Source organism: Marmota flaviventris, chromosome 5 (assembly GCF_047511675.1).
Source record: "Marmota flaviventris isolate mMarFla1 chromosome 5, mMarFla1.hap1, whole genome shotgun sequence".
In the NCBI taxonomy this organism is placed as follows: domain Eukaryota; kingdom Metazoa; phylum Chordata; class Mammalia; order Rodentia; family Sciuridae; genus Marmota; species Marmota flaviventris.
In genome coordinates, this window is record NC_092502.1 from 145,663,822 (window position 1) to 145,688,777 (window position 24,956).

General features: G+C 36.4%; 1 protein-coding gene across 1 annotated transcript in view; it reads left to right on the plus strand.

The window, feature by feature from the left end:
* Positions 1-24,956, plus strand: part of Spef2 (sperm flagellar 2) — a 168,564-nt gene that overhangs the window by 22,451 nt on the left and 121,157 nt on the right. Inside the window, exons 5-8 of the mRNA XM_027936256.2 lie at positions 1,411-1,475; positions 3,924-4,110; positions 9,810-9,998; positions 15,968-16,155. Coding sequence (XP_027792057.2) covers positions 1,411-1,475; positions 3,924-4,110; positions 9,810-9,998; positions 15,968-16,155 — 629 coding nt within the window. The remainder of the gene's footprint in view (positions 1-1,410; positions 1,476-3,923; positions 4,111-9,809; positions 9,999-15,967; positions 16,156-24,956) is intronic.

Sequence of the window (24,956 nt, forward strand, 5' to 3'; positions counted from 1 at the left end):
TCTAGACTCCTTGTTCAGAAGCAATATATATATACATATATATATATATATATATATATATATATATATATATATATATGTATATATATATATACATATATATATATATATATATGTATATATATATATACATATATATGTATATATATATATATACATATATATGTATACACACACACACGCACACACGCACACGCACCTTTATTTTACTTATTTATTTATTTTTTATGTGGTGCTGAGGATGGAACCCAGTGCCTCACATGTGCTAGGCAAGTGCTCTACCACTTAGCTACAGACCCAGCCCCTGTTTAGAAGCATTCTATGGTTGCTAATAAAAGGAATCATAATGTGTCATGACTGCCATGGGTGCAGCATACCTTATAAGATACACACACCTTATATATCATTTTTCCTCAGGATGCAGCACGATTTTGCTATGGATCCCAGGAATATTAACTGGGATCCCTATGCTATCAGTATATTTCAATTCAAGATTCCTACACTGGTGGTATTTTACTAGATTAACTTTCAATCATTACAATAGGATAAAATCTGTTTATATTTCATAGGAGATCAATACTACAATTTTATAGTAACTCTTAATTGTTGATATAATCTTGTGTGACCTAAGAAGAAAAAGAGCTACCATTTAGTGTACATCTACTATATTTTAAGATGTAGGTTGGCATTTCACATTATCTTTAATTTGTAAATAACTCTCTTAGTAGAATTTTATTTTCCCATTTTGTAGATAAGAGAACTTAAACTCTGAAAGTTGACATGTTTTACTCATGTTCACCAGTGCGGATAAAGCAGAAATTGATGGATCTCTCAATTATTCCTGAATCCATTAATCCAACACATTTCTATTTTCCACACAAAAAACCCAAAAAACAAACAAAGTCCTTGTATTCTAAAAAATACCATGACAGAGGCTTTTTGCTGACCTCATTTTGCTATTTAACTCTCATATTTCTCTGAGTTGATCAAAGTTTATTAATAAGGATTTGTAATGCACAAGAATAAGCTGATTTTCAGAGAACGAATGAATAGTATAAATAAGGTTGCATTGATTAAGACATCCACGTCAACAATTTTTAGAGCAATATTTATATCTCTCAAATCCATGCCCTGACTCTGATATTCTTCATTTTAATTCACTGCACTTTGGTGTACTATTAGAATTGTGAACTAAATGATTCAGGTTAGGCAGTTTTCCTATTTTGTTAACCTAGTCTAAAAATAACAAATTGGAATTGTAAAAATGTTCTAGAATGCAGATTTTCATATCTTGGCTCCTAATTATCTTGATTAGTATGTCACTTTATAAACTTAAATGAAAATGGTAAATAAAGATTTTCAATGGTTCCAGTTAGGGCACAGAACTAATGATGATTTTTTTCTTTAAAGGATGTGGCCAATGAGATTAAGAAGTTTGAAGCATTAATAAAAAAGGATCTCCAGGCAAAAGAAAGGTGGGCTATGAACTATTTTAATAATCACAGAACTGTATTCATAAGCTTTAAATAGTTTTGAAATAGTTTATCTGGTATAACAATTCCAGGAATCTTTCACTGTGGAGAATCTTGATAAGAAGATTGAAGAAAGATGTACCATGTTTATTCTAAGTTCACACACTTTTTTTTAAACATTCACTAAAATTATTTCAAGATACTACTAAATGAAATGTGTCACAGCAAAGCCTTCATTCAACTCGAGTTTGATTTTTCATGTTGCATCCTTAGCATTTAGTGCAGGGACCAGCAATAAAGAGTTGTTGAATGATTTGTTGACTGACTATTACAAGGACTATCAGCTTGGTGGGTTCTTGGAAAATAGTACCTCCTTAATAAATTTTATTTTCCTAAAGATAAAGATCCTGTTAACCCCTTTGCTTCCTATTGAAGGTCCCTGACGATAATTCATTAGAGACTACATATTTTAGAAGCAATTTGGTTTTTCTTCTGCCTTTTAAAATGAAAACTATCCAAACTCTATTCATTTATATTTTTTAGACTATGAAAGAATTCTGTTAAAAAATAAGACAGAAACAAACTACAATGTCGGCTCCATATTAATATTTCTGAAGGAATGAGATACAAAGTCAAATGAGGAGAAGTAAGGAAAAAGGGAAGAAATAGTGGAAAGGTCAGGAGTGGAAGGAAAATCAAGCAGAGTGAAGATACTTAAACTGTTTTTTGTTTTTGTTTTTTGTACTGGGGATTGAACCCAGGGGCACTTTACCATTGAGCCAAATCCCCAGCCCTTTTTGTATTTTATTTAGAGACAGGCCTCACTAAGTTGCTGAGGGCCTCACTAAGTTGCTGCGGCTAACTTTGAATTTGCCGTCCTTCTGCCTCAGCCTTTTGAGTGGCTGGGATTACAGGTATGTGCCACTACACTCGGTTGCAGAAATTTTGGATGCCTTGATCTGATCCTCACTCTCATTCATCAATAGGCCTTCTTAACATGTAAAAGCAGCATAATCCAAACTGACTCATCTGTGCATCCACCAAGAGAACCCCATTACACCCACCCTGACTTTGGTCCATGAAAAATTCTACTTATCCTCTTTTACTCATCTCACCAGTCACATGCTCTAGGGTGATAAACAGATGATGCCCATCTCAAAATACTGAAATACATGTTACTTGTTGGTAAATCATTTTCCCCATACCTTCTTTGCTAGGACCCCTCAATTTCAAGAAATTTTGCAATTAGAGTTAACATGAAGCACAGCTGTGTCCTCCAAGCCCTTCCAGCATCCATTTTGATTGATTAGTGTCCTTGCCATGTCTGTTATTAAATGTTTTCAAGATCATTTCTGAACTATACAGCTACAAATATTTACCCTGTTTCCTATTGCCTTTGCAACACAGCCTGACCCCAGGTCTGTATTAGTTACCTTTAGAAATCTAAAAACAACAAGGGTTAAATTAGAGAAATGTTTACTTCTCATATAACAGAAATTGTTGGGTGAGCACTACAGAATGTGTGCTGGAGCTCCAACGTCATCAAGGGCCAGAAATCTTCCTTACTTCACTTTTTCTTCATTATCCTGTCACATTCGTGATACAAGACAGCTTTTTGGGTCTTTGGACAGTAGGCCCTCAGGAAGGAAGATAGACAAAACGTAGTACCTCCTATCTGAAATAGCTCCTTTAGAAAGCATTCGCAGATGCCCCATAACATTTCTGCTTATAGCTCACTGGCTACGATTCAGTTTCACAGCATATTTAGCAAAATGGGAGACTGGGAAATGTAGTCTGGCTGGGGATGTTACTCCCCTGAATAAAATTGAAGCTGTTTTGAGAAAAAGGGAGGGCCACAGAAGTATATAATGCAGATTAATTCTTTACAGAAAAGTCACTGTCCTAAGCAGTCAGATATTCACCTGGGAGTTCAGAGAACACCTTGCATCATCAAAGATCAGAACAAAGTGGCAGTCCATGGAGCCACCCTTAAAAGCACAGTCTAGTGACCTGACATCACTGTGTGTGGTCTGTTGTCACAGAGGTGTGCCTTTCATTACATGTGGTTAATCAACAGGCTACCTTCTATTGACTTCAAACAGGAGAGGCAAGAAGAAAGAAGCAGAGGAGGCAGCAGGAAAAAGAGAGAGAAGTTCAGAATCTCTAGGTAGACTGCAGATCAAAAAATGTGAAAGAACAAAAGAGTGTTGGGCCTAGAAAGAGGGCTATGTGAAGGACCTCACAGAGATTGCATTCAGAAACAGGGGAAACAAATGAAATCTGTGATAAGCTCTGGGTGTCACACTGCGGATCTCATATTTGCTTCACTGCTTGTGTTCACAAATTAACAGAGAACTCAAGGAAGCTTCGCTGGAGGTCTTCCATAGTCACAAGTAATGATGTGTAGTCACATTGTTTTTTAAAATCTAAAATAAAAATTATTGTCCTTAGTGCATCCAAGACTTCTTTAGATACAGCAGACCATATAACTACTGATTTGTTAAACACTTACTCGGATGATGACTACATTAAAAAAATCCAGAAGCGCTTAGAAGAAGATGCTTTTGCACGGGAGCAAAGGGAGAAAAGACGGCGGAGGTTATTAATGGACCAGTTAATAGCCCATGAAGCACAGGAGGTAAGATACTTAGATGCTTAAAGGTGCTGGGAACTTTACACACTGTCATCTTCTATATATACAAATATGTATCTTATACATGTATTGTCTGCGCTCTGCATCAAGTGTCACTGGTCTATCCTCACATCAGAATAGCAAACATGCCTAGGGGGAAAAGACCCTACATATTTGTTAAAGAACCTAAAATCTGTTGATGGTTGCACAAAATTGTGAATTTATTTAATACCACTGAGTTGTACACTTACAAATTGTTGAGATGGTAAATTTCACCTTATGTATGTTTTACCACAATAAAGAAACACCGATGAAAAAAAGATCTAAAATCTATACTATCCATATGGTCTCTTGTTACTTCTAGAAGCAAAGAGAACTTCTGGCAAAAGAGGTGTTCATCTTCAAAATTTGTTCATTAGTCTACTCTAGTGGTTCTCAAAATATGGTTCCTGGACCTGCAGAATTAGCATCACCAGGGGTTTTTAGTAAAACAAATAACTGGGCCCCACCAAGCTGAATCAGACACTGTGGGTGTGGGTCCCCATGGTGATTTTGATACAGTTACAGTAATAGAATCACTGAGCAATTTTTACACGGAACACATTCCCTTTATCTCTTTGGTGCTCTGGGGACTTTTGTGAGGCCCAGAGATAGCATGAAGAGTAGTAATAACAAGAAACCTGATTTCTCCCACCTCACTATGTAGAGAGGATTTGTAAACAGGCAAGGACATTCAAGGGTAAAGTGCTATAAGGTGATGGGGGGGAGGTAGGTGACCCAGAGCCAGAGCAGGCTGGTCCACCTAGCCTGGTGCAGAGGGTGGCGTCTGAAGAACCATAACAGGAACATGGAGAAGGGTCAGGAGTTAACTAACTGAAGTTGGGAATGGATGTGGGGGTGGAAGTGAGACGGTTACCAGGGGTTATGAAGATGGTGGAAGGTGAAGTGAGTTTCCAAAAGTGAGAAGATTATGTGGAAAGGAAGGCTCAGTGCTTTTATTCTGATTTTTTTCTTTTCTTTTTTTTTTTTTTTTTTTTTTTGATACTGGGGATTGAGCCCAGGGTACTTAACTATTGAGACAGATCACGGCCCTTTTTATTTTATTTTTTTAATTTTGAGACAGGGTCTCACTAAGTTGCTTTGGGCCTCATTAAGTTACTGAGGCTGGCTTTGAACTTGGGATTCTCCTGCCTCAGCCTCCCAAGTTGCTGGGATTACAGGCATGCATCAGGGCAGGCTCGGTGCTTTTAGTTAACTAAAAATCAAGTCATGTGGCAGGAGTCACCAGAGACCAAATCATGATGAAAACATAGAGGAAGAAAGGAGATTTTACAATTTCCTATTTGAGTGCAAAGAGGAACAAGAGTGATGAGGTCAGACTTGCCTTTTAAAAGATTATTCTGGCTTAAATTTGAAGAATATTATCGCAGGAGGGCAAAACAAGCCGTAGCTATTGCTGTAATCCAGGTAACAGATCATCCCACTCTGAATTTAGAGTAATGACAGTGGGGATTAAGGGAAATGACTTCAAAAGAGATGGTTTAGAAGCAAAATCAATATAATTTAATGGCTTATAGACATAGGGGTGTTAGTAAGTGACACAAAAAGCCAAATTTCTAGCTTGTGCACCTGGATGTTGGAGTTGTCATTTGCTGAGATAAGGAAGATGATGGAAGAAAGAGGGGTGGGAGGGTGTGGCATCAGTGGTAATGCATCCAGGATGAATGTGCCTGTCTAAGATATGATAACCATTTGAAGTTGCCTCTTCTGTTCACCAACAACCTGAGTCTGCTCAGGGGTCTATTCCCTAAGCCACTGTGTAAATATGAGGAAATAAACTATTCAAGGGTTCCACTCCTTCCTCACTCTAGGACATCTCTTTGTGTTAAAAGGTTATTTCTTCAGATTCACGGATTTTTTTTTACTCAGCTTGATCATCTTTCTTTTATTTAGAATTATAAATTAAGAAAATTGAATAATTGAAAAGATTTTTTTAAACTTACATATTTCAAGCTTTGTCCTTGAGCAGTGGAAAGTTGGACACACATCGATGTTACAAAACACTTGTGTGTTGGTGGTAAGGTTTTCTCAGCCTAAAATTCAGGCCTGATGTTTACCTGGAAAGGGGGGTGAATAAAATCTACCTTGCTTCCCACACTTCCCATTAGGGTACTGTTAGTATTGATTGTGAAGATGTGAAGACTAAAGCTAGAGCTTGGTTTACCAGTTTGGGATTCCAAACTGGTACACAAGACTCGGGGCTCTGGGTACCTCCTTCACGGTGACCCCATTTCCTGCTACTGCTTCTCTATGACTGGGAAAGCTGCTGTCTTCCTAGAACTGGGCCTGGGGCCTGCGGCAAGGGTTCTCTGCTCTCATGGCCTCCTGTCCATGGAGTACAGTGTACCCAGCTTCCCTGTGCCACTGACCCAGGGACATGAGTGCACAATGGTGGGGTGGGTTATTTCCATGTGCCACATGGCCTGTTTGTCCATCTGTCCTTTATCTTCAAAGAGAAAATGCTTATTTATTAGGGCTAGGCCCTCCTCTACTTCCTTCTGGTACCCCTGCTTTTCAACAGGAAGACATAAATCCTGTCAGCCCTGGATGCTTTTCTTCTGGCTCCATTTTCACGAATCTATCAAAAAAATGTCTCAAAATATCTTCCTTAGCTGTCGCAGTTCTCCTGTGGAATTTATATGCCCTCATCTTAGTGTAGCTGGTGAGGACAGCCAGAGCCCTGAGCATGAGTTGTAATCTTTCCCAATGATCCCTCAAAAGGGGGAATTCTGTGGATTAAATTATGAAATTTAGTTAGAAAGTTTACTTTGGCTTTTTGGAGCATAAGTGTTATGAGTGGGAATGGAGGGGAAGGAAGGCACGGTAGGAAAGGATGATGTCACCAAGGTTAGGGGTGCCAGTGGGTACAGAAAGGAGTAAGGGGTCATTTTAAACCATGCATAGGTTATATGATAGATGACTACTGGAAGAATTAGGTATTAGGAGTAGTAAAAGAGACTTAGGTTGGCCCTGTTAAATTACAACACAGGATTCTTATAGGATCATCACCTGAGATGGGGAAATATGGGAAAAGGACCAGGTCTGAAAGGGGATTAGGGAATTTGGTTTTTAACTCGTTGGGTTTAAAATACTTCAAGGTGTTCATATGAAAACTTTCAGACTGGGAACACAAGAAAAGAGAAGAAAAAAATAAAAATAAAAGCACTGAGCCATTTGGTTAGCTTCTTGGTTAATTCTTGGCCCCCAATCAGACATCTCTGTCTGCCAAGAACCTTTCCTACAATATTTTCTTTGTGCTGACATTCAAATATCAGACCCCTCCCTCACTTCATAGCTTAAAGCTCCTTGAATATTTAGCTGGGTCTTTCCTGCAGTAGCCCACTCCTCCATGAGAGCAGCATGGGCCTCTTTGAAGAATTAAGCAATGGCTGTGGACCTATGTAAACTTCTAGTTCCAACTCATGGGAGAAGCAGAGAGCCTGGCAATCAAGTTGATACTATTCTGGATTGTAGATTTGTTTAAATTCTCTCCAAACATAGTAAATATAATTAAAATAGAAGTGAGTCTTCTATGATTTTTCCATTTTGTTCATGGCAAACATCCATGTTCTAGGTTAAATGAACATTTATAGTCTATCCTGAGCTCCTAATAATAACTTATATCTTAATTTCTATGAGAAAATATATACTAAATTCCATTGAGATTTGGGGAAACAGACTGTTTTTAAAATGAGAACTCCTTGTACAATAGAATAAAAAATTTATATTTTCCACTCAGCTTTTGAGTATAACACACTTTCTGGTTCTATATAATGAGGATTCATATGCATAGAATTGACTTAGCCATAGTAATTTCCTTCTCTTTTTCCTACTTTAACCATAATGTGTTATCATCTAGCAATAATCAAAGTATAACTGACCAACTCAATGTTCTTCCTAGGGGCTAAATGACCAGATCTAATCTTGTAAGTTACATTGCCTTGCCACATAAACATAGCCTCATCACCTATACTTCACTCGAAATAATAAAATATGTTTATATTTAAGAAAAAAAAAATCTTTGTTGGGACTGTGCCTCATGTATCAAAACTACCCCCCAAATGTGGTAAACACTTTGGCCTGGGATCAGCAGGGCTTGCTGACTTATGAAAACTGTCAGGTCCTGCTAAAAAGACTGGTGTTTTCCCCCAAAAGATGTCTCATTTTTTAGTAGACCAGACTATGAACTTGGTGGAAGTGGAAGGGAGAATGAAGGAAATCTGACCCCACATGTTTCTTTTCTTTTCCTTTTTTTTTTTTTTTTTTAATCTTACATCTTATGTTTTGATTTGGGGGCTGATGTTCCACAGGTCAATTCATACTCCATATTTAAGGAGCAGAGAAATAGATTCTACTTTTTGGTTGGGATGCCTGAAGGGAAATACTGCAAGGCTGAGAATGAACAGAGGGAAGAACTTGTGACCATTTTTTACTTTCTGCCTCACCACCAGTATTGGATCTGAGCAGGAAAACAATTATCAACATTAGTTGCTCATGATGTTATTTACCCCATTTCTCTTACCAACAGAAAAAAAAATACTTATTTCTTGAACTTAAATTTACATTTTTTAAATAATGCCCAGATCCAGGCTTCATCATTTACCATACAGTGTCATTTTTATTTGTGTTTTTGTTCTATTAAATATATAATATTGTTCCTGTAATTTTCTGATGGTAGAGATCATCTGAGACAGTGCCATTTAATGATTGGATGAATCATAAATCATTGTATTGTTAACATTAAACGTAAAACTACAATGTTTAGGTGTTTGTCTAAGTCCCCATTGACTACTAAATTACCTCCTCTTTCCACATGATGTCTCTGTTTAGACACATTGAGAGGGCTTGATGTGGCCTGAGAGAACATCTTCCATCTTCAAACTTCTCATTGCTGCCTGTCATGAAATAGACCTGCAAAACAGAGCTATTTCCCCAAAACTACACAATCGGGATGCAAGATCCAAGACCTCTGATTCCTGCTTAATTTTTTCCCCATTCTTCATTTACTGCCGCTCCCCTTACATTATCCTAAAATAGATAAATACAACTAGTTTCCATTTCAGATTATAACCACTCATATTTTCAGAGATAAGTCAGTTATTTCCACTTAACTTGTCTCCGTATCCTAGAATGTTTTCTTTCAGATTTCAGCCTTTCTTTATACAGATATGGACATGTCCCCCACAGGGAACTAACTTGATCTGTTCATTTCCTGGACAATATCTGCTTTTTTTTTTTTTTTTTTTTTTTTTACAGCTAGTAGTTCTGTTAGAATGCATATAACACATTTCAAAACTTCTGAAAACATGCTTACAAATTGAGAATCACATTGCTCATTTGTAAAACCCTGGGAGAAAAACACCTAATTTGTTTAATCAGATTTTAAAAGAAGTAATGACTCATTTAAAGTAATTGTGAGTTTCAAGACCATTATAATTCTAGATAACAAAGGTTGTTCAATCTCTTCTGGGAATTTTCTTTTTTATAATTTGTGTTTTGTCATGTTCAAGTTTAAATCAAATGGCAGAAATTGATTTATATGAATATTAAGCCTTTTACTTATTATTTAGATATGGGCTTCTTATCCCAATGGGAAATTTGGATGTGGCTTTGATAGATAATTAGTCTCTGGCTGGTGTTTGCAGGAGGCTTATCGAGAGGAGCAGTTGATTCACCGACTAATGCGACAGTCCCAGCAGGAACGCAGGATTGCTGTGCAGCTCATGCATGTGCGGCATGAAAAGGAAGTTTTATGGCAAAACAGAATATTCAGAGAAAAACAATATGAGGAAAGACGACTTAAAGATTTCCAGGATGCTCTTGATCGAGAAGCGGTAAACATTATCTCTCTTAAAAACCTTTCTGAAGTTTCTTTTGACCCTTTCTACCAAATCATGGTAAACAAAGTTGTATTTTGTTGTCAATTGCCAAAAGAGAGTTATTTTTTTTATATGACCTGATAATTTGCCACCCATTTTTATTCAAATAAACTGCATTAACAGAGAAGATACCCACTACCTACTGTACTCCCTTCTTTCCTTCCCAATTCTATAAGAAACTGAGTGTTGAATGATCACCATCAATCCTTCTGTTCTATGTCTCTGGCTATTTTAATTATCTGAAGCTCCTTATCCAATTAATTCCTCAGGAAGGGTTCATGGCAACAGTATTCCCTGATAAGAGTGTGTACCTTTTATATGCGATTGTTAGTTTTGCTATCTATAAAATGCTTACTTAGTTCACCATTTTCCTTGAATACCTTAAATACACCAGTCCATTTTCTTCAGGTATAGCATGTTATTGTCAAACTGGTGATAATCAATTTTTCATTTCCTTTAATCATTACTTTTTTTCCTCTACATACCCAGAACACTTTCTTTCTTTCAAAGTCCACTTGTTGCTAACAGAAGCACAGGTGTTGTTTATCCTCAGTGAACAATCTCAGGCAGTGAGATCTTTTAAGCTGCTTGCTTTCAGCAAGACACAATTAGTTTTCCATACACCAACCTTAAACAAGACTTTTCAGGCCCATATTGTATTATTTCTTCCTCAGGACTCTAAGGAGTCATTGACCTAGGTTCCTCTGGAGTGTTGCACTTGACAATGTTACATGGAAACCAAGATAGAGCTTCCAGGCATGCTGTTTTCTACGATGGTGCCATTCTTAGAAATATCATTTAGAAACTATCATACTCTCCAGAGTCAGGAAAGGAAAGTAATGTTCTTCTTTGTAGAATGGGCAGACCCTAAATGGTGGAGGTGGGGATCCATACCACATGAACTTGAGGTGCATGAATGCTGACCTCCAGGGTTCTCTTAGGCCTCAAGAACTGAACTACCTGATTGTTTCCTCCATCTCATAGGTAAGAGTGGACTTGGATGTATTGAATAGTATTCATTTACATTAGAAATGACATGTTTAGTTATCTTTCTAACTCACTGTTTGGAAAATAGGTTTCCTTCACAAGCCCAATTAATTAAAAGCAAAGCTCTTTTTAGTTGGACTGTGCTCATTAGGATGAAAAGCATCACCACATCACCTGTTATTTGTTTATTTATTTATTTCCTTTCCCACCCCTAGCTTCTCTCTTTCAAGAAGGCATATTGCTGTGTTGCCCAGGCTGGCCTCAAACTCCTGGGCTTGAACAATTCTACTGCCCCAGCCTCCTAAGAAGCTGAGATTACAGGCAGGTGCCACTGAGTCACCTCACTTGTTCTTTCTTTAACTGAATTTGAACTGACATCAGAGGATTTGGACACTCAGACCTGCTAAAGCCTCAGAAACCTAAACAGGGAGGTTCTGAAGCACCTGAAACAAAGGACAGTCTCTCCTCTTACACAATTACCTTTTCTACAACTGAGATATCTGCTGTTCTGGCACCTCTTCCTGATAGATGTAGGATTTGTTTTCACCCATAAATATTGAATTTTTCAACAACAAATAGCTGGTATATAAGAAAGAGCCCAATAAAGGTGCTGAATTCAATTTTTCAAATGAATACTGCTACTTTTTCTTTCTAATACCATTCACTAACTACACAAAATGTATTTACTAAAGCACCATATTCTTCTACTTCCTGATTGTGAAGAAGGTAGGATTTTTTACATTGCCGTTTTTCTTTAGTTTGTATTTGCTGTTCTTATAGTTTTTATTATTGTTTGTGGGTGTCAGGAAGGAGTGAATTCTAGAAACAGCTTTTCGTTTATGATATTTTTAAAGTTTCTTAACAATGTTCGCAGACTATTAATATTTGTGTTATTTATATAATTGTCTTGACTTGCTGTTCTGTGGTCAACTTCCCTCGAGTTCTGCTGTGGAAAACAGTTTCCTAGTTATCCTCCTACTTTTCTGGTATCTCCTTCTCAGCCTCTTTTGAAGGCCCATCTGTTCTGAGACCAATGCATTTATTTTCAGGGTTCCTCAAAGCTTAGTTCCAGGCCACATTCTTTCCTTGTCTTATTCCTCAATCCCATCCACAACCATGAGGTGAAATTCCCGCAATAGACCAATGACTCGTTCACTTAAGGTCTCTGCCCTCTGAGGTGTAGATCCATGGGTTTAACTGCTTCCTTGACACCTCTAGTCATATATTTCAGGGGCATTTCAAGTTCGACATGTTCAGGGTCAAATTTGTGATCTTCCCCACTAAACTTGTCATTTTCCAGGTTTCATAGCTCAACAAATAGCCTCAATATTTATCAGCTTTTGCAAGTCCAAACCTATGACCCACTTGAAACCAGCTTCACCCTTACTTCTCCATATCTAAAACATCCTGAAGTCCTATCAATTTTGTGTACTCACCTTTTCTTTGATATGTCTGTTTTTCAGAATCTATACCACCACCTCTGCTTTCTACTGCTACAGTGGTCTCCCTCATCCATTTTTGGTATATATGAGTTGGTAGCCATAAGCTGGGGTATGAAAGGACATAACATTGTTTATGTTCTTTAACTCAACCTCAGCTGGGCTCCAGCAATCCACCTCTGCCCACACAGATGCACACTGCCCCTGCTATAAGGGTCAAGTCATTGGGGATAACACTGCATTCCTCAGGCCCACGTCCAGTTGTTGCCACCGACACCACAGCTACCACAGTCCACGTGTGCCCCTTAGTGGCACAGCAGTCCTGGGGAGGCTGCTCCAGCTTTTTATGGTCCCCCACATTATCCACTTTGAGGTTTTGCTGCTTCCCAGGTGTTGCCAGGTTATAGGATGTATGGCTTTTCCTCTTTCTGTTCTTGCTGAAAACCTTCTTTCATCTGAGATACCCATGTTATTTTGCCTTTGAGTTTGGTATCTCACTAAAATCAGAAGACTCCTTCAACCTTTTTGGCTTTTTGTACTACAGAAATTTCCTAAAGCAGCAGTTATTTTTTTTAACTGCTTAAAAGGAAGAAAGGGAGTAATTATAGACAACATACAGGCAGTTGATCTCCTCTCTCATCTCCTGCAATCCACTCTCAATTCTGCAGTCAGAGCTATCTTACTGATGTTCAGATTTGACCTTTGTCTTCTCACTCAGAATCACATCCCTGGCTCCCCATCAGCGACATACTGGTTCATGACCCCTCTTCTCCTCTGCCCCCTGGGCTCTGGCTATCTCTCTCTGCTCTAAGATCCTTGAATAAGTCATTTCTCTCATCATTCCCCTGTTGCCACATGCTTTCATCAGTGAACTCACTGTTCAGAGCCCTGTGTACTTGCCTCTTCTTGTCTAGGTCAACACCCCTACTATGTGTCCCTATACTCACAGTCTATCCCTGGTGACACATCATAGTGTGTGATTTGACATTTATTCATGTGGCTTTATGACTGTTTGCAAATCCTACTGCTATGATAGCCCCCAGGAAAGCAGAATTATGATTGCCTTTCAATTTTTTATTGTTTTTATTACTACATAATAGGTATACATAATATTAGAGTTTATTTTGACATAATCATGCACGCATAGAAAATAGTTTGCTCTGCATAAGCCCTCTCCTAATGCCTGCTACATTTTAAAGGAAGAGGGAGAAAAAGAACTTTGTGATTTTAGCCTTCAAAAGATTTTTTGAAAAAAATTTTGTTCTCTTTTAAAATTAAATCTGCAGACCTCTTCCTTTAAGGCAATTGAACAGCCATTCTATATGGAGACAATTCCTGACTTACAATTTCTGTGCCACCTACTATTATTGTTACCAGTAATCAACTGCAATCATATTTAACATTTTGAGCACTTCCTTTTGCAGGCTCTTTCTCTTCTGAAACCAATGCATTTATTGTCAAGGTTCCTCAAAGCTTAATTCCAGGCCACATTCTTTCCTTGTCTTATCCCTCAATCCCTTTGAGTCAAGCACTGCACTGCATTCATTGCATGCACATTTAATTCTGAAACAGCCACAAGTAGACACAACCCTTATTTAAATTTTACGCAGACAGAAAATGAAACATTGAAGGCTCAAAGTCACAGCTTGTAGCGCTACAGCAGGAGCAAACCCTGCTCTATCAGACTCTAGAATCCAAGTTCATAACCACCGAGATTTGCTACCTCCCACTGACTTCCTTTTTCCTTTCCTTCTTTCTCTTTTTAGGGCTGCAACCTACTTTGCTGTCATGAGACAGGAAATTGTGGTGGGTTTCACACAGAGTTAGTGGTAGACACAGAAAAGGAGGGGAAGGAAGACAAGATAGCTGGATGGACAGGAGGAATGGAGGAAGGGGGAAGGAAAGAAAGGAGGGGAGAAGAAAGAAAGGGAGGAAAACACAGAAGGAGGAAGGGAGGAAAATGGAGAAACAGACAGTTGTTCTGTTGCTGAGAGGAGAGTCTTCTATTCCCCTTCAAGATTTGGTTTTCCTCACATTCTAAATATTTCCAGATGTTTCTCAAAAACTGGTAAACCAACCTCATGACCCAGTTTAGTGCCACGCTATCCATAAATTCTCATCTAATTTTCTTAGTCTCTTACATTTCTGTTTCCTGTAAACTCTTCACAGCTCATAAAGCATGCCATTAAGCTTTTTATTTAAATTGTATTTTTTTTCTTCATGAAAATAAGGTTTATGAAACAATACAAGAATGGTAAATTCTGGTGTAATTCCTAACTGTACCAAATGTACTAAACAGAGGTCATCCAGGTCAACTAGGTTCCCACCAAAAACAAAACAAAACATGCAAAATACACCAGCAACAGCAAAACAGATGGTGGCCTTACATACCAATTCACTGTCATGCCCTCAGTCATTTATGAATAGTATCATGATAAGAAGTACTTACTCGGACAAGGTGGTTCAGGACATGCTAAGTATTGCTAATGTCCCCACTTTCAGAAATGAAGGTATAAGGAGGCTAAACAACTTATCCAGTTTCTCACAGCTTTTGAATTCTATACACAAGCTGGGGCTTAAATTCAAGTGTGCTTCCTCCAAAGCTCAAGTTCACTTCCATTTTTCCATTTTGCATTGACTGGGTGGAGTTACAGGAGGAGATATTCTTGATGGAGCAGATTAGCATGTGATCTAATTCACCAAGAATCTGATGCAAGTATCAATAAGCAACATTTGGCCACTCAAATCCCACCAGTTGAGTATTGTGCACTCCCAGCTAGGCTAAGCTGAGCTGAACGTTTCCTCACCCTTTGTGTAAAGAAAGGGTCCTCAACCATGTAGAGGGTCTTGACAAAATGTTTAAATATTTTATTACTTTCTACAGAAACATATGTTTCTACAAATGAGGGTTATCAACTTGTTAAGGCTACAACACCACAGCGTTTGTAGTTGCTATCATAACACACTTAACATATGTTGTCAAATGTGTCATGATCTCAAACCACTATAATCAGGGAATTTCCAAAATGTTTTTGAAGTATGAATCAATATCATAGAACTACCTTGCTAATAAACAAAGGGCAGATATGTCTAGGTCAAGGCTCCTGGGGTGGGGGTGAGGTCCATTTATGCTTCTGGTCTGTGATTCCTGTTTGCAACCTGTAAAACCAAGACATTTTTATGGAAGGTTTTACCATCATATTTATCATTAACCACATTTGCTTTCCATGCTCAGATCACTTCTCAATGTACTAGTTTGTTGATAACCTAAAGGTAGAATAATTCCTATATTATCTTTGCCTTCATACTCAGTACTTAATTTATTATGGAGAAAGAGGTCATTCATAATTAACTTCTTCCTGCTTTTTTTTAAAAGCTTTCATTATATTTAAAGGGTTTTGTTTGTTTGTTTGTTTTGGACTACTGGAAAGATAACATAATTTTCATTTGACTCATTGCACAATGATAGTGGCTTAAAATATGTTTTTGCCTTTTTAGGCTTTGGCAAAACAAGCCAAGATTGATTTTGAAGAACAGATCCTCAGAGAGAAGGAATTTCATGCCCAGATTGCTATGGAAAGAGCTAAGGCTTCTTATAAAAAGCATTATGAAATATGTGCAGAAATTTTGGATCAAATTCTTGATTTGTCCACAAAAGTAGCAGACTATCGAATGCTGACAAATAAGTAAGTTCTCTTTCTATAATTAATACAGTTGAGACACCACAGATAATAAGAAAGGATAAGATTGTGAAGCAGACACTAGGTTGATGAGCAAAGAGAGACAAAGATGTTTCATAAAAGAAAACCAAGAAGTAAAGTCCAGGACCACTTGATTTACTGAGTTGATTCATCTATTGACTAACTTTATTTCAGTGTTCGTATGTCTTTTTCCATTCAGAATGTGACTAATTCACCTGTAATGTACAAGGACAACTATGATAATTTATTTGAAACACTTATAATTTACCAAAAGAGTGAATTTAAAGATTATTTCCCCAATTATTAGACCTACTTATTTTTATCGCACCTTGTTTCTAGAAGAAATCGGCATATCTGTAAGGAAATATTCAAAAGTAAAAAAAAATGCCAATGTCATAAAAAAGTCAAATCCAAATAAAAGTAGGAAGCTTAGAATAAGGGATAAATTGAAACGTAATTATATAAGCAGTTTTGTAGATTTGCCAGTCATTCATTGAAACCAAGCTGCAAATTTGACCTAACCTGCCCAGTGACCAAAGTGAAAAAAGAAACATATTATTTTTATTTTCCATGCCATTTCTCTAGAAAATAAAAAAAAAATTGTTCTTGGCACTCTGTTCAGAGTAGTCCTTTTTTATGTGATCTCACTACAGGTATACTGCATGGTGTAGGCTACCTTGTAAAGAATGTCTTGGGCCAATGTGGTATCTGGACTCATAGACCTGTTTCTTATGGTGTATTTTGCCAAAAGCTGAAGCAGAAAGACACTACAATAGATCTCAGTGAAAGCAGTTCCACAAGGTCAAGGATAATACAAGCCAGTTAAATTGGCATATCTCTCAAGTACCCAGGGTGGGATCTTCTTGAGACCCCACAATGAAAGGAATGACAGCCAGATAGCCAACAGGGTAGGACAGAAGAGGGAAAGCATCCTATGTCCCCTGTACATAAGAAGGCTTTCTCAGCTCTCAGCCCTGTGGCCCTGTGTCTAGCCCAGTTTCATATAAAAAATCTCCTAAATGAACTGATAAAACCATGAGGACATTTTGAAGGTAAAACTAAAGAAGGCATAAGATTGAGAAAAAGAAAATAAATTACACTGAAAAGTGAAAGGAATTGAAGAATAAGATTTAAAAATATTTTTCAGATTAATACAAATTCAACTGATCAGGAATTGTCAGAACAAAATTAGGAGGAAGCTAAAACATAAAAGGTTTAAAAGGGGGAAAAGTGACACAAGTCATTATTATTAATTTAAAAACAGATTAAATGACAAAAAGTTAAAAGAAGGGAATCTAAATGTAAAAGTTATAAAATGTTTTTTAAAGAGAGAAAATATAAGGCAGATTGATGCAGTACAGACTGCTCCCATAGAGTAACCTGACAAAGACCGAAACTTAGACAGTACTGCTTTACTCCATCCAAACTTCACAGACAGAAGGCAGCCCCACCTCTAGCTGTGCCATCAAAGACCAAGCAAGAAGCCTCATCTTTCACCCTCTGGTGGCTATAAAAAGATAGCCAGAGGTCCAGCAGGAAGCACTTTCCCTCCCCTACCTGAGAGAGGCAAGCACACCTCTCCTACACTGGGCAGCTTCAGAGGAGGCTGGAAGAGAGTGAGGAGTCCCCAGCCCAGTAATAACCAGACCACTGCCACTACAGTGTCACTGGACACACTGTAAAGCCAAGTGCCACACTTGTCATTAACAAGGTGACACCTCCTCTTTCCTTTGCCAGAACAATGTCAGAAAGAAAAGAAAATAAAACAACAACAAAACGTAGGTTGGGAATGTTGTTCAGTAGTAAAGCACTTACTTAGCATATGCCCCGTTCTAGGTTTGAGTCCCAGCATCACATAGAAAAAGAAAAAGAAAATAAAAAGTAATATATATGCATGATATATATATATATATATATATATATATATATATATATATAGAGAGAGAGAGAGAGAGAGAGAGAGAGAGAGAGAGAGGGTTAGTAAGATCTAACATCTTATAATATATTGCAAACATATCTAGATTTTTATTTAAAAAATCACTCATCATGCCAAAAACAAGAAAGAGCTCAAACTGAATATAAACGGACAATCTATGACCAAGTGCAGAGACACATGCTTGTAATCTTAGTAGCTCAGGAGACTGAGGCAGGAGGATCAACAACTTCAAAGCCAGCCTTACCAACTTAGTGAGGCCCTAAGCAACTTAAGGAGACCCTGTCTCAAAGTTTAAAAAAAAAAAATTAAAGAGCAGGGGTGACTAGGGATGTGGCTCAGTGGCTAAAAGTTCTCTTGGGTTTAATCCCTAGCACCAAAAAAAAAAAAAATATATATATATATATATATATATATATATATATATATATATATATATATATATATATGCTGTTATAGGTTGAGTTGCATCCTCCCAAAAGATGTGTTGAAGTCCTTTCCCCTGGTATCTCAGAATGTGACCTTATTTGGAAATAGGGTCATTGGAGTATGATTAACTAAGATGAGGTCATACTAGTTTATTCAACATGACTAGAGAGAGGAGAGATACAGACAGGGAGAGCACTGTCTTGTAACAAAGGCAAGCTGCAGTTGCAAGCCAAGAAATACCAAAGATTCTCAGCAAAACACAAAAAGCTATGAATGGCAAGGAAGGATTCAGAGGGCATGCAGCCTTGACAATGCTTTGATTTCAGACCTTTAGCCTATAGAACTGTAAGACAAATTATGCCACCCAGTTTGTGGTACATTGTTATAGAAGCCCTGGGAAATGAATGCAGATGCCAACCCTGAGATGTCAGAGATCTTAGAATTACCCGATAATGTTTGGATATGAGTGATGCCCAAAACTCCTGCTAATGCAGATATATTCAGAGGTATTATTAGATTATTAGAGCTGTGACCTAATCTGTCCATCCTAATTTGAATGGATCGAATGATTGGTACCTGAAGGCCGGTGGGTGTAACTGGAGCAGGTGGGTCATCATGGGGGTGTGCCCTAGGTTGTTCTCCCTGCAGCCTCTTCCTCTTCCTCTCCTCTCTGCATCTTTCTGTAAGCTGAGCAGCTGTCTTCTGCTGGGCCCTTCTCCCATGGTATTCTGCTTCATCTGAAGTCCAGAGCAATGGAGTCTGCCTTTTATGGACTGAGACCTCTGACACAGTGAGCCTTGAATAAACTTTTTCTCATGTAAGTTGTTCTTGTTGGCTGTTTTGGTAACAGCAATAAAAATCTAACCAAAACACCTGATAAAGATTTTTAAATAGCCATGGCAAAATAGTTTAGTGAGCAATTATAAACATGCTCAAAACAAGTGAAAATTTTAAAACTTACCAAAAAACTTAAGCATAGCTGAGAAATATCATATAAATAAGAATTAAATAGAAATTTTATAACTGAAAATACAATAACCAAAATAAAGAAAGAACTCAGTGGTTGGTCTTAACAGCAGAATGAAAGGGATAGTATAAGGAATCAATGAACTAGAAAATAAAGCAATACAAATTTCCCAATCTGAACAACAGAGAGAAAGTAGACTGAAAAATAGTAAGAGTCTCAGCAACTGCTCACCCGTGTTGCATTACTCAGCTTTCTGCCACTATAATGAATATCTGAGATAAACCAACTTATAAAGAGAAAAGTTTTATGTTTGCTCAAGGTTTCAGAGACTTGGGACAATGGTCGCTTGTTTCTATTGCCTTGGGCCTGTAGTGAGCAAGAGCATCATGTGGGTATGCAGCAGAGGAGGTCTATCCACCTTAGGGCAGCCAGGAAACAAAAGAGGGGAAGAAGCTGGGGTCACAACATCACCTCAAAGGGTATGCTTCCAGTGACCTCACTCTTCCCACTATGTCCCACTACCTTCCAATAATGTCACTGGCTGGTGACCAAGTCTTTAACACACGGGCCTTATGGGAGGACATTAAGATCCCACCATCACTCATGCCATTGCAGTCCTAGAAGTAGAGGGGAAAAAAGATAGGACTGAAAGAGTACCTGGAATTCCCCAAATGGAGTCTGCCTTTTATAAATTCAAAAGAACTTCAAAGAAGATAAACTCAAAGAAACCCATATGAAGGTACTATCACAAGTAAATTTAAGAAAACCTCATGAAAGCACTCAGAGAAACAAAACAGCTTACCTTCAGAGGCAAATAATTCAAATAACAAAGGATTATTCACCCAGAAAACATAATTTATAACATTATCTCATCATTTTATCAGTTTAAGTATAGAAGTGGCATGGTGTTTTTTCAGAGCTAAAAGAAAAGAACTGAACCCAGAGTCCTTCACCCAGTGAAAATACCCTTCAGAAATGAAAAGGAAATCTGATTTTTGTCAGAATATGCTAAGAAAATTTGTTGCCAGCATACCTAATAAATATATGGTTAAAGGGAGTTCTTTAAACAGAATTTTTTTTTAAAAAAAGGACCTTAGAATTTCAAAAAGACAGAAAAGAACAAGCAAAGAAAAAATAGGAGTAAATGCAATAGGATTTCCTTTTCCTCTTGAGAAAGCAGGTAAACGGGTAAAGAAAAAAAATACAACACTGTGTAATGTAGTTCAAAATGTACATACAGGAAATATTTAAGAATTATATTATCAATGGATGAAAGTAAAGGAACTTCAAGGGAGGTAAGAATTCTATACTTAAACTGATAAAATGATGAGATAATGTTATAAATTATGTAATGTAATGCCTAACACAAGTACAAAATATGTGCAAAGAGATACACTCAAAATCACAATTGTTAGATCAAAATGGAATTCTAAGAAACATTCATATAACCCACGGGAAAATAAGAAAAGGAAACTAAAGTAAGAAGCAAAACAAAAAGCCTCCCCAAAGAACAAAAACTAGATTGATAGATCTAAGCTGTAAAATAATCATCATATCTCTAAACATACCAATTAAAAGACAATAGAGTTTGGAGAAATAGATTTAAAAACATGATCAATCTATATGCTGTCCATGAGAAACTCATTTTAGAAATAATGATAAAGACACATCAGGGTAAAATAATGGAAAAATGTATATCATGCAAATACTAGTCAAAACTAAATAGTGATGACTGTGTTAATATCAAATAAAGTAGACTCTAAAGCCAAGAAAATGACTAAAGTGGAAAGAGCCATCATATATTGTGAAAGGTTCAATACACAAAGAAGATAGTGATCTTAACTGTATATTTACCAAACAGTAGAACTACACAATATATGAAGCAGAAACTAGTAGAACTGAAAGACAAATGGAAGACCCACAATTATTGTTGGAGACTTCAATAATGGAGAGAAAACTAGACAAAAATCAGCAAAGATATAGAAGAAATCAACACCACCAACCAATCAGATCTAATTAGTATTATTGTTGATTACTTTACCCAGCAACATCAAAGAATAAAATACTTTTCAAATGCCCACAGAACCTATAGAAAGATAAATCATTTATCTCCCAGGTCAAAGAACAAACACCAATAAATTTAAAAGAGTTCAAATCAGACGGTCTTCTCTGCCCACAGTGAAAAAAAAAATCAGAAATAAATAACATCAAGATAAGAAGAAAAACTCCAAACACTGGGAAACTCAACACACTTCTAAATATTCCTTGGATTAAGAGAAAATCACAAGGGAAATTTAAATATACATTTGATGACAACTTATTAAAATTTGTGGGAAATAGCAAAAACACTGCTGGCAGAAATTTAGAACATAAAATGTACACATTAGAAAGTAAGAACATTCCAAATCAATATAAGCCCCCAAGTTCAAGGTTTCAGAGGCTTGGGTCCATGACTTTTTATTGAGGAAACTAGAATAAGCAGAGGGGAAGAAAAAAAACATGGAAGAAAGTAATTAATAAAGCACAGAAATAAATAAAACTGAAAACAAAGAGACAAAAACAATAGAATTTAACATAAATACCTGGTTATTTTAAAATTTTAATAAAGTTGTCAAACATTTAGCAAGACGAACAAAGGATAAAAGAGAGTTACCACAAGTTATTAGTATCAGAAATAAATCAGAGGATATCACTTTAGCCCCTTAGTCACCAAAAGGATAATGAGAGAATACTCTAAATAACTAAACACATTTGTTAACTTAGAAGAAAGGTCCAATTCCTCAAAAAGCACAAATACCATGAATTGCCTCTATGACATACATAATTTGAATAAAGCTATATAGCTTTTAAGAAATTTATGCCTTGATTTAAAAGCTTTTCTCCAAAAGGAAATCTTCAGAACCATTTGGTTTCACTGACAAATTCTCCCAAACATCTAAGGAATTAGCACCAATTCTACACAATATCTTCCAGAAAACGGAAAGGAAGAAATACTTCCTCACTTTATTTTACAAATCCAATATAACTGTGATGTTAAATCCAGACAAAAACAATAGCAAAAAGAAAACTAGAGATCAGTATTCGTTATGAATAGAGATGCAAAATCATTAGCGAAAAATTAGAAATAAAATTCAATAACATATAAGAAGAATCATATACCAAGACCAAGTAGGGTGCACTCGAGGAACACAATGTTGGCTTAGCATTCAAAATCAATTAGTGTGGCCCATACATTAACAAAGAAGATATAAGCCACACAATCATATGAATCAATGCAGAAACAGTATTTGACAAAATATAACTCTCACTAATAATGATGAAATGTCTCAGAAAAAGAATTATAGAGGAGCCTTCTCAGCTTGTTCAAGAGCACTATCAGCTAATTTATATTTAATGAGGAAAAACTGGCTACATTTTGCCTAAAATAGGAAATGAGGAAAAGATGTTTAATCCCTCCATTTTTATTCATCCTAGCCCTAGAAGCTCTAGCCAGTGCCACAAGACAAGAAAAGAAAAAGAATGCAGATCAAAAATGAAGAAATAAAATTTGCCTACATTTGGGATTGACATGATTATTAACTTAGAAAATGCCAAGGAATCTACAATGAAATTCCCAGAACAACTAATAAGTGAGCTCAGCAAGGTTACAGGATAAAACATAAATATTAAAAATATATATATGTACACTAGCCTGAACATGTGGACAGCTAAATTAAAAGCAAATTGCCATTTATAATTTCTTGATAACAAAGTTCCAAACATAAACAAAAAGAATTAAAATACTAACTACATTGATTTGATCAGGACACACCATATATATGTGTTGAAATATCACACCATACCTCACTAATATGTGTGATTATATGTTAATAAAATATTTAAAAATGAATGAGATATTTAGATGCAAATCTAATAAAACATGTACAGGACTTCTATGCAGGAAACTACACAAAACAACAACAACAAGAAAAAAAGCAAAGATCTAAATACTGTACACAAAGAGACAGAATGTGTTCATGAACTGAGATATTCAAAATAAAAGATGTCAGTTCTCCCCAAAATGATATAGATATTTTACCATTTCCTATCCAAAGCCCAGCAAGAATTTTTGTAGATATATATGTACATATAGATGCATATTTATACATATATGTAAATAAACATATACATGTATGCACATATATACACACATCTATGTAAGCCTTTTCTAATGTTTATATAAAAAGCAAAGTAACTAGCATAGCTAAAACATTTTTCTCACATACTATATAAAAATTAACTTAAAATGGATCCTGGACTTAAATGTAAAACACCAAACTATAAAAGTATTTTTAAAAATAGTTTTAAAATAGGGGGTTCTATGATTAGATAAAAAGTTCTTAGACTTGACACCAAAAGCATGATCCATAAAAGGAAAATGTGACAAATTAGACTTCTACAAAGTCAAAACCTTTTGCTTTGAAAAAATAAAAAGATACACAAAGTTGGAGAGGATGTTTGCAAACCGCATATTTAACAGAAAACATGCATAAATTATTTTCAATTTTAAAAAAATTCAATTAGAAAATTGGCCCAAAACATGAAAAGACGTTTTATTGAAAATGATATTCAGGTGACAAATACACACCTGAAAAAAATTTTTAGCATCATTAGCCATTAGAAAATTTCAAATTGAAGCCACAGAAAGATACCAGGATAGATTGATCAGAATGGCTAAAATGAAGGAATAATAACACCAGATGGATGTCATTCATTGGATGTCGTTCATTGCTGGTGATAATGTAAAATGATACAGCCCCTCTAGAACTGCCCTTTAGAAAAACTGAACATTTGACTTCCATAGGACATGTCTGGGCATCTGTCCCAAATTAGCTTATACACACTCATCTCCAATTAAGTGTTTATAAAATCCCTATTATAATAGATTATAACTAGTAATTGTCCAAATGTTCTTTAATAGGAGATGGTTAAACTGTGGTACATCTATACCATGGAATATTACTTAACAATAAAAATAAATAAACTACTACCATAATCTGGATGAATCTCCAGATAATTATGCAAGGTGAAAAAAATCCTCAAAGTTTACATACTTTATGATTCCATTGCTATAACATTCTTGAAGTGACAGAATTATAGAAACTGAAAACAAGATTTAGCCAATGCCAGAGGCCAAGGAGGGAGTGGAGTAGGGGTGAGAGGGAAGTAAGTAGAACTATGAAAGGGTAACAAGAGGGAATCTGTGATGATGAAAATGTTCTGTATCTTAACTGTATCAGTGTCAAGTCCTGATTGTAATATTATACTACAGTTTTACAAAATGTGACAATGTGGGGACAGTAGGTAAATGATACATGGATCTCTCTGTATTATTTCTTACAACTTTGTGGAAATCTACAATTATCCCAAAAAGTTTAATTTTTTTAAAAAAATGAATGTTTAAATAGCAATAAAATA